Here is an 11,501-nt window from a genome sequence, read left to right as displayed (position 1 = left end):
TGACAGAAACCCCTTCAAGTGGTTATACTCTTTCCTGCTTGCAATGAGTTCCTCCAACTCCTTCCTCTAACAGAAAAATACCAACAATTATGTACATTTGCGTATCTAAGGCAAGGCTTCCATATCTTATACAAGCTTTCTTCCGAACAATTCAAAAATCACACGTAGATACTGCATGGTCAGAATGCCAGGATTTCCAAACATCAGCAAATGGCCATACAATTTCTGCACATTCCATTCATGACTTAGGCTGTTCTACCACTAGCAATTATAGGCCATTACCATGCCTAAATTACCACAGTTAACAGGAGCCTCAAATATATATATATATATATATATATATATATATATAGTAGTACTATGCAGATAGCCAAAAAATTGAATAATGTTCAAGCATGTATTAATCAACATAAATGAGGGGGAAAGGCAGGCAAGCCCAGAGAGGATCTGGTGATTTTATATTCTACACTACCAAGAAGGAACATCAATCCTTTGAAACATGTATATACCATTCTATAACTTACAAGACTATATCTTTTATCTTTACAAAAAATATCAAAATGATTTCTTGCTTCTTCACTCTCATATGGATATATTAAGATCAATCCGAGGCTTCTTCATTGCCACAGGTAATGGAACGACAGTATGGCATCGAGGGCATTTAGGATCATTCTTTGATATTAGCACGTAAAGAAGGCAACTTGGGCAACCAGCAGCAAGGGAAGGGCATAAGTTCTCTTGATCAATCTCCGTATCCACGATTGAGGATGAGGAATTCGAAGTTGGAGATGATGACATTGACACTGATATTGAGCGTTTCCGGGTTGTTTGTTTCTCTGCTCTTTCCAGAGCTGATTTCACTTTTTCCAGGGTGCATACACTGTGATAACTAGATGATGATGGTGAAGTGGATGATGAAGGAAGCAGCTTAAGGTCTAAGTTGGGTTCATCGAAGAGGTTGAGGGGTTGCTTTGATGCAGGAGGGAAATTAAGGTCTTGAAGATTTCCAACTGTTTGATGGTTTTGTTGCTTCTGTTCCAAGGTCGTCGACGAAGAATTTGAAGAGTTGCACCTCTGTAGATATACTTTTCCTGACTGTTGCAAATGAACAACGTATTTATCAATTAGAAAGTTACACCATTGCCATGACTCAGTAGAAAAAACATAGAAAACCAAATCAAATGGTCTACTATCATGTTACAACACAACAAAGATAACACCTCACTGTGTCAAAATAATGAGATGATCAAATAGCTCACTAAAGGAATGATTCACTCTCAAGTTAAAACATCAGAGAAACCAAGCCAAGCTAGCATAAATGCTTTAAATTATTTTTTCATAAAAAAAGCTTATTTACTTCCAAGGGGATACTGATAAAACAGTTGCGCTTTAACCATGTTTCCCTCACATACATAGAATAATAAAATGGACATAGAAAACATACAGAAGAGAATTAGCCCTTAACGTGAGTACTTAATTCTGCGACCATGTAACATAAAGACACTGTGTTTGAATTACGATCAAAACTAAAAAGTTACTCTCAAAATCTGAAATTGGGACAGAGAATAATTTAGCAAGATATATGGTAAGATAATTAAGATCAGATAGACATTATGGTGAAAGATAAACTCCCTCTGTAAATATCCTAATCAATTCCATTACTAAATGCTGCTAATGCCAACGGAGTGGAACTATATTTGAGAAGAATGATAAATTCTGATTCAAATAATCATGGAAGTAGCAGCAAGTTAAACAAAACGACAGAATCTACAAAAGAAAATAGGGGAAATCAACAGCATACGCAACAATCATCAGTTTCTTTCTTTAGGGAAAATAAAGGAGAAAGTTAAATAGGAGTAAAACAGAGAGATCGGTACCTTCAAGTCGAGGCGCTTTTCCCAACCAGAAGGAACCTGCAAGTCGAGGTCCAATTCCTTCGAATCAAGAGAACGACAACCCCCGAGCAAGTCCCTTGTGATCAACACCGTTGATTTATTCCCTGAAGATGATGAAGACGATGACTCATTCAACCCACCACCACCAGCTGCGTTCATAATCCTAACCAGAGAGCTAACTTCAGCCGCCATCATCAACAAATCGTTCGGAGAATAGAGAATAGAGAATAGAGAATAGAGAAAAGGAAAGGACTCTGAAAAATCTAAAGGGCAGAAGAAATTTAAGTTGGAAAGAGGGTTTTTATAAATAAACTAATGGGCTGCAACAAGTGAGTGAGTAGATGGAGCCCTTATTCATAAAACTGGTGTACTATAAAAAGGGAAATTTGAAAATAATATTATTATTATTAATTAATAATAATAGTTGTGATTTGGCATTATGTGGATACTAATTAATGGGATTTGGAGTGAAGGAAAGGGCCGTCACCGTCAGTAATGGCGGCAATAAATGCAAATATGGCAATCGTCCACCACCAGCTAGCTCTGCTTTAATTGCAAACATTTTTTCATTAACACTCCTACCCCTTTTTAGCTCCCCCCCCCTCCCCCCCTTCATTAATTGTTCTCAATCTCTCTTTTATTAGTTTTTGGTTTTTTCTTTCGTATTACGTCTTCTTTTACTCTACCCTTTTATTTTCCTTCTTTTTCATTTTAAGTTCAGAAAGCTCCATTGCTTTTATTATGATGATTAGAAACGGAGAATGATGAAAAGTCAATAAATTTATATTTCAGCCAGCTTGAAATTGAGATATAGTTATTTTATACAATATGCTAGTGTATTTATATTGTTCAAGTTAAAAACAGTGTGTAATCAAATCGTTTGTCAATACTCTAAAAACTCGTTTAGTTTGAGGGATGAGATGAAATAATCTTGGTATAGAATTTTCTGTTACTTTATCACATATTTTGTTGGTATTCTTAATCATATTTAGCTAATATTACTGTAATTTAATACGCCAATTGATGTATTGTTTTTTATACCACCAAGCGTATTATTTTGAACATCAACCCCTTCTTTTTTTTCAAAGAAAATAGCAGTAAGGAGTAAGGAGATTAAACTCTCTGATGACACTAAGAGGGGCAGCTAGACCGAATAGAGGATTAAAATCTATCTCTTCGAAAGGATTGAATAATGAGAGCGGGGGTTTGTTTCTCGTTAGGCAATGTGTCCACATCTGCAGGATACTTGACGGCGTTTTAAATACTTTTGAAAAAATAAAATGAAATTCTTTTCGTAAGGCAAGAAAGTCGCATCTCTCTCTCCTCGCTCTGACACACACACACACACACACTCTCTCTCGCTGGTAACAGCAAATCATCCCCCCCTCCCTCCCCGTTGCGTTGCGACCGACGGCCCATCGAAAAACCCAAGTAAACCCCGCTCTTTTTGTCCCTCTCCTCTTCTTTCCTTCCACCCTTCTTCTTCCCGTACTTACTGCCCCTCTTCTTTCCAATCGTCTATGTTTTTCTTTCTCTTTCCCCCCTCCTATTCGTTCTTCCTTCTTTCTCCATCCTCTTCCCCTCCCCCCCACTTCAAGGTCGCCGACGCCCTTCAGATCTGAGCCGAGGAGCTGCCCCTCAGATCTTCTGCGGTCCTTCGTCTTTTTTTTCCTTCTTCTTCCCTTTCTGTGTTTTTAAGTATTCAAGGTACCAAACTAACCGGCGGTTATCAGAGAAGAAGCACGTGAGGCACATGCGCTGGCGAAGTTAGCGACAGTAGAGGTGCGTAGCAGTGCATGGAAGGCCGGAAATCGACTCGGAAAGGTGCTCCAGCAATGCTACAACAGCCACGACCATAACCCAGGTTCTTTCTTTCCGGAGTTAGTACCTCCGGATCTCCTGTCTTCTTTTTTGCCTTCTCTCTTGTGACTTAGATAAATTGCTTAGTTTAATACAGTACTTGTTTGCCTGTTTGTTTGTATTGTCGGTTGGTGCATTTTAGTCTTAGTTTTTATTCTTTTCGTTTAGACTCCTCGCGAGCTAGAGTGTTAGTGGAAGTGTAGTATACCTTAGATTATAGTGGTTGCGGTGAATGATGGTAAGTAAGGGCATGCCCTCAGGTGAGGCGGGGGACATGCGGCTAGGGTGGTAAGGAAGCAAGAGAGTCTCTAAACTTAGATTTGGGTCCTGGAACTTAGGTACATTGACGAGAAAATCTATAGAGTTAGCGAAGATTCTCCATAAGAGGAAGATCAATATAGCTTGTGTCCAGGAAACTAGATGAGTGGGAACTAAAGTTAGGACATAAATAGGTTCAAATAGTGGTACTCAGGAGCATTGCAGGGTAAGAATGGAGTAGGTATTTTGATTGATAGGGAATTAAGGGAGAAAGTGGTCGAGGTTAGGAGGATGAACAACAGGTTGATGGCTATCAAGATGGTTGTTGGAGAGCTTACTTTTAACGTAGTTAGTGCTTATGCACCCGAAGCGAGCTTAGACGAGGAGGTCAAAAGGCAATTCAAGAACGATCTAGACGAGGTCATGTAAGTTATTACACACATCGAGAAGCTAGTCCTAGGAAGAGATTTCAATGGTCATATTGGGTCGACCATAAAGGGGTATGACAATGTGCATGGCAGTTTCGGTTTTGGTGATAGAAATGAAGGAGGAACTTCGTTGTTAGATCTTGCAAAAGCCATTGACTTGGTGATAGCTAACTCGAGTTTCTAGAAGAAGGAAGAGCACTTGTCACCTTCTAGAGTACAGTAGCCAAAACCCAAATTGATTACATACTCCTTAGGAAATGATAGAGATGTTTGCAAGTACTGCAAGGTTATCCCGAGTGATAATCTCACGACTCAACATAGACTCTTGGTAATTGACTTGGAGACTAAAAGGAAGAGGCACAAAAGGGTTGTACATGGTCAACCAAAGATCAAGTGGGAAGCCTTGACTATGGATACATCTCATGAGTTAGGGAAGAGTTGATGGCAATGGGGGCTTGGTGAAGTAGTATGGATGCGAATAGTATGTGGACTAAGATATCGAATTGTACTAAGAAAATAGCTAGAGAGGTATTAGGGGTCTTGAGGTGTTGCTCTGGTGGGCTCAAAAGGGATTGATAGTGGAATAAAGAGGTGCAAGGGAAAGTGGTAGCTAAGAAGACGATGTATTTCAAGTTATTGGAGAGCAAGGACAATGAAGAGAAGAGGGTGAATTGGGAGTAGTACAAGACATCAAAGAAGAAGGCAAAGTTAGTAGTTACGTTGGCAAAGACGATAGCATTTTGAACGCTTATATAAAGAAATTAGGGACAAAGGCGGGGCACAAGAAGCTTTATAGGCTAGCCAAGATGCAAGAGAGGAAGGCACGCGACCTAGGCCAAGTGAAGTGCATAAAAGATGAGAAAGGCAAAGTATTGGTGGAAGACTCATATATTATACGATGATGGCAAGTATACTTTCATAAACTCTTAAATGAAGAGGGGAGAGGAGTATTGTGCTGGTTGATTTAGAGCAAGCAGAGAGTCGACAAGATTTTGGATATTGTAGGCGTATTAAAGTTGAGGAAGTTAAGGGGTGTCACGGCCCAAATCCCATAATAGGCTGCGATGGCGCCCAACGATGTTGTTAGGCAAGCCAACGGTGAACCTCCAATTTGATTATCCGTTTTAACCTTTAAACTTAGAAATTTCATTAGATATATAGAAATTAAATTTAGAACTCATGAAAACATACGCACTGCTTTACCAAAATAACGAGTACGAATAGTACATATAGCAAAGTGATAGTAAAAACAAGTACAACTGTGAAAGTCCACTAGAAGCCCCAAAACTCGTTGTCACAAGTGCATGAGTCATCTAGGGAATATACAAAAACTACTATAGCTATTATCTGAAACGAAATAGACAGAAACAATAAATAAGATAGAGGGGGACTCTGGGTGCTAGAGATCAAAACATGGAAGGCAGCTAGCTCACCACTAAGTCTTCGTGATACGTCTACGCGCCCATGTGACCACTAGAAATACCTATCTTAGTACTTGTACAATCAGTGCAAAAGTATAGCATGAGTACGTAAATCAATGCGTATCTAGTAAGTATCTAGTCTAACCTCGAAGAAGTAGTGACGAGGGATTGACTTGACACTTACAAGTTGTCAAATAAATAAATACATAAAGTAGACAGTTATGAAAGACAGCAAGTAACAACAAGCAAATAAGCTTTAATAATAAACTTCAAAACATAGATTATTACGAAATCACTAAAATGTCATAACCGGCCTCGAAGGCACAATAACAACTGATATCAATACCATATCAAATCTCAAGTGTTACGCACGAGTTTGCCGAGGTGAAAAGTCTGATCCTATAGGAATGGTGAGACACAATACCACCGAAGCGAATGACCCGATCCCTTAAGAATAACTCACAATACTATCGAGGTGAACAACCCGATCTTATAAGAGTACTTATTAATCATGCTGAGGAAAATAGCCCGATCCCATAAGAATAATTATTAATCCTGTCGAGGCGAACGACTCGATCCCATAAGAGTAGAGAAACTCTCTCGCTCGGGAAAATACATACGACTCGAGAAGACACGGAACTACCGTTCATCAAATATTTCACAATTTTTAAAGTAAGAGACTCAGTCAATATTTTATTCTAGTCTCAATCTTAGTCATAAATTAAAGAAGTCAAATGTACAAGATTAATTCAAATAGCACATTTAAGGCATGATGTGAATCTAAGTCTACCTGGACATAAATATGAATATAGCTACGTACGGACTCTCGTCACTTCATGCGTACGTAGCCCCCATAAAAAGTAGCACACAACAATTTATACACCTAAGGGGATAATTCCTCTTACAAGATTAGGCAAGAGACTTACCTCGCTTCCTAGCTCACTACTCGGCACTTAAACCTCACTATAAATCCCTAAAGGACATCGAGCAACCCGAAACTAGTCAAAAGTCATACAAACTAATATGCTCAAAAGTTCATAATTCATCTATTAGAGTAATTTTCCAACCCAATTCGGAAAGTCCATAAAAGTCACTCCCTTTTGAAATATTTTGAAGATAAACATTTTCCATAACATTACGAACTCAAATATATAATTTATTTCCAACTTCATAATTAATTTCGTGGTCAAATTCTACTTTTACCAAACCCTAGGTTTCCAACAAAATCCCAAAATTTTCACTAATTTCCATTTCAAATCTACCCATAATCCATGTATTAACTCAAAAGTTGGTAGAATTCACTTACCTTGTGATGCTTGATGAAAGTCCCCTCAAAATAGCTCCCCAAATTCGGCCAACCCAAGTAAAAATGAGCTAAGTCCCGTATAAAAATCAAGTCAGCCCAGGGATTCCTTCTTCGCGATCACGAAGACCAACTGTTCCAGCTGAACAAAATTACCCTTCGCGTTCGTGTTACACCCGACCTCGGGGAGCACGACAGGCGCTCAACCGAGATACCCCGACCGAGCAAGCATGTACAATACCTTCTTCCCAACTCGCCCATGAATAAAGAGAAGATACATTTATATCATTAATTAAACATTAAGGGGCCGTTTGGTTTGAATATAGGTTATGCTGGGATAAATTATGCTGAGATTAGTTATGTTGGAATTAGTTATGCTGGGATTATTTTTTATATACTGTTTGGTATGTTGCATTAAAAATGCCATTTGCATAATTTCTAAGAAGAAAGTATAAGTTATCCTGGCACTAATTACCCTACCCCCTACAAGGTATAAGTTATCCCGATATTAATTTTAATCCCGAGATAAATTATCCTAGGTTTGCTAACCAAACAAAGTATTAAGATGGTATTAAATTTTTATCCCAGTACTATTTGTACTTATACCTCATACCAAACGACCCATAATACGTCATGTGAATAACACCAGTTCACTTCTATTACATCATTAACAAGTCCCCAAAATAGTACACTATACCTTCATAGTTAAAGTGGGACAAATGATACAATTACAACAAGTTTAGTTCAACCTTCCCAAAATAGGATACAACCCATACTATGTTTACGGAGCCTATAACAGAAACAAAAGAGTGCTACGACAGTGCTGGTAACAAGGCCCCGGCTATACCTCAAAAGACTATGTACATGGAACAAGAGATACATGATCCCAAAATGAAGTGGGGCTCACCAAGTCAGCTGAGGAGAGGGTGTGTTGCTATCACTGATCAATACCATATGCTATGGAACCACCTGCATCTATTAAAGATGCAGCGCCCTGGGAAAAATGGACGTTAGTACATGTCGAATAGTACTAGTATGAAAACAGAACACCTATGCAAGGACTTGGAAATACGACATGAATATGATGAATAATGGTAACAATAAAAGGCTTAGTTAGCCGTTAAAGCCATATAAAATTTATTAAGAGCTTCCAATAACATTTATAAATTCTTAAATCGGGGATTCTCTACAACTACCTTTACATAAAGCGGCCCTGCCGCCTCACCCCAATGTATGCGGGTGGAGGTGCAATCACAATACCAAAAACTCTACACAAAGCGGCCATGCTGCTTCACCCCAATGTATGCAGGTGGAGGTGTATTCACAATGCCACAAACTCTACACAAAGCGGCCCTACCGCCTCATCCCAATGTATGCGGGTGGAAGTGTATTCACAGTACCACAACTCTACACAAAGAAGCCCCGCCGCCTCACCCGAATGTATACGGGTGGAGGTGTATTCACAATGCCACATTTCAAATTCCCAAAACAATAATAGTTTGTACAAAAGAGTTCCCTTTTAAATTAACTATTTGGCACCTTTGGCCTTAGCAAGTGTAAGTTTATAAGGTTTCATTGTATGAGAAATAAGCGTTTAATCACATTGATTTCATACAAGATCTTCTTCCCAAAAGGGGTATGGCATAGTTAAGTTAAAAATGGAGAATCATCAACGCACGAGGGTTCTAACACGTTATGCCAATCGAGAATCAATTTTACTAGTTTGAATACCCCACATCAATTGCATTTCAAGTTCAACTACACATGATAGAACTTTACAAGGATTCGGGAATTCTGATACTAAAAGAAGAGTTTAGCCTTCATACCTCGCTTTGAGCTTTTCTTAATTCACTACACAGTTCCGAAAAATCCTAGCAACTTCGATCTATTTAGAGTCATAGCAAAATTGAACACAAATTAGGAAGATATTCATGGTTTCAACTCATTTGAGCATTTTATCAAACACTAGGTGTGCGAATTTGATTACACGGTTCTTCCACAAAATTTCCTTCACTCCACAAATAATTCAATACCAAGAGTTTACTCATACTAGTTCAATTGCCTCCCCATCATATGCATGCATAAATAACAACTCTCATACCCAAGAATCATACTCCCAATTACCCTATCTTCTACCTAAACTCGAAATTGAAGACTAGGGTTAGAGCCTTACCTCTTGGATGAAGACTTTGTGAGTGTTGCTTGTGAATTCTCCAAGTCTTGAGCAAGGATTGATGAACAATTAGCCTAAGGTTTCATCCTCTCTCTAGAACACTCTCCCTTCTCTCTAAAATATCAGATTTGTGCCTTCAATACGAGCCCCAAGGGCTTTTAATCAAAATTGGGCCGGGTAAAAAAATTAGAAAAATGAAGCCCCGACACAGATCTGTGTTCGCATATGCGACCGCATAATGCTTCTGCAGTACGCACAATGGACCGCATAATGGCCCTCCAGAAATGTGCACCCATGCATCACTCTGTGATCGGTCTGCGGACATAATGCGCCGCAGAACTGCCCTCCATAATATTTTTGTGTTGGGTCTGTGATGGGTTATGCGGCACGCAAAATAATTATGCATGCAGCCGCATAATGGACCACATAATGGTCCAAACATTTGCCTAGATTTTTTGCCTCGATCTGCGCCAGATCTGCGGTGTGCAGATCAGTTCTGCGACCGCCGAATGGGCCGCAGAAACGCCCCGCACTTCCAAAAAATTTCTTCAACTCCCCAGCGCACTGTTCAACCCAAAAGGTCTGAACCGCGGCGAGCAAGTTTGAGGCGAAGAATATCTAGAATCATCAACGCTTAAATCTACTTCGGCACCACGAAACCCCGAGTTTTAGGTAAACTTTTATGGGCCTTACATCCTCCCCCGCTTAAGATCATTCGTCCTCGAATGAGGGCCGAAATTCGTCATTAGAAACCAATGTAACACAGCTGCTATAACACACCAACAGTTCCAGCTTTTGACTAACTCCCTAAATTTTCAAAATTTTTGCCAGTGTTTCCCCTATAACTGGGCCTATCCACCTGTCACAGAATCCCAGAAACCAACCCTAACAATATATACATGAACCAATGACGTAACATAACATAAAAACAATAACAATTGTGACCTTACAAACATTATATCACCAAAAAGGAATACCCTTAACATCAACTGTACAAATGATACATAATTCATAAAAGGTAAACTCTTAATATTTTTATTGAACACAACTTTATAAATACATGGTTATTCACACAAATGAGGATATTTCTTCTTCATTTCTTCCCCGGCCTCCCAGGTGGCCTCTTCATCCTGTTGGTTCTTCCATAGTACTTTCACAGAGGCAATTTCTTTATTTCTCAGCTTACGGACATGCCTATCAAGAATGGCAACTGGAATTTGTTCATAAGTCAATTCTTCATTAAACTCAATAGTCTCAACCGGAACAATATGCGAAAGATCTCCGACCACCTTCTTCAACATGGATACATGAAACACTAGGTGCACTAAAGACATCTGTGGAGGTAGTTCTAGTCTGTAAGCCACCTAAACAATCCTTTGAAGGATCCTGTACGGTTTGACATACCTCGGACTCAATTTTCCTTTCTTACCAAACCGCATTACACCCTTCATAGGGAAAACCTTCAAGAATACCCAATCATCTTCTTTGAACTCCAAATCCCTACGACGCACATCCGAATAGGACTTTTGATGACTCTGAATAGTTTTCAACCGTTCTGTAATGATATTAACCTTCTCCATAGAATGATGCACGAGGTTCGACACTATCAGTTCTGCTTCTCAAATCTCGAACCACCCAATGGGAGATCGATATATCCTACCATATAAAGCCTCGAACGGTGCCATCCGAATACTGGTATGATAACTGTTATTGTAGGCAAATTATATGAGCAGAAAATGATCATCTCAGCTACCCATGAAGTCAAGAACACAAGCTCGCAACATATTCTCAAGCGTCTGAATAGTCCGCTCTGACTGCCCTTTAGTCTACGGGTGAAAGGTTATACTAAGATTCACCTGAGTACCCAAACCTTGCTTAAATTTCTTCCAAACATTAGCCATGAATTGTGCCCCCCGATCTGAGATAATAGAAACTGGAGTGCCATGCAACCTGACTATTTCTTTGATGTATAACTAAGCATATTATTTTGTTGTGTCAGTAGCCTTAACAGGTAAGAAGTGTGCTGATTTTGTGAGTCGGTCCACAATTACCCAAATCGAGTCAAACTTGCGAGGAGTGCGGGGTAGTGCTACCACAAAGTCCATATTGATCATCTTCCATTTCTACATCGGAATTTCTATATTCTGTGCCAACCCACCGGGC

General features: G+C 39.4%; 1 protein-coding gene across 1 annotated transcript; it reads right to left on the bottom strand.

Annotated features, from left to right (window-relative positions):
• Positions 1 to 211: 211 nt before the first annotated feature.
• Positions 212 to 2,224, bottom strand: LOC107819237 (uncharacterized). The gene is made up of 2 exons (XM_016645324.2): positions 1,878 to 2,224; positions 212 to 1,095 (listed from the first exon to the last, which is right to left on the bottom strand). Exons 1-2 carry the CDS (start codon positions 2,088 to 2,090, stop codon positions 583 to 585), a joined length of 726 nt encoding a protein of 241 aa, XP_016500810.1. The 5' UTR covers positions 2,091 to 2,224; the 3' UTR covers positions 212 to 582.
• Positions 2,225 to 11,501: the final 9,277 nt, after the last annotated feature.

The sequence above is a fragment of the Nicotiana tabacum genome, chromosome 9, assembly GCF_000715075.1.
Source record: "Nicotiana tabacum cultivar K326 chromosome 9, ASM71507v2, whole genome shotgun sequence".
Classification (NCBI taxonomy): domain Eukaryota; kingdom Viridiplantae; phylum Streptophyta; class Magnoliopsida; order Solanales; family Solanaceae; genus Nicotiana; species Nicotiana tabacum.
The sequence above is the reverse complement of the archived record's forward strand: the minus strand, read 5'-3'. Positions and strand labels throughout refer to the sequence as shown.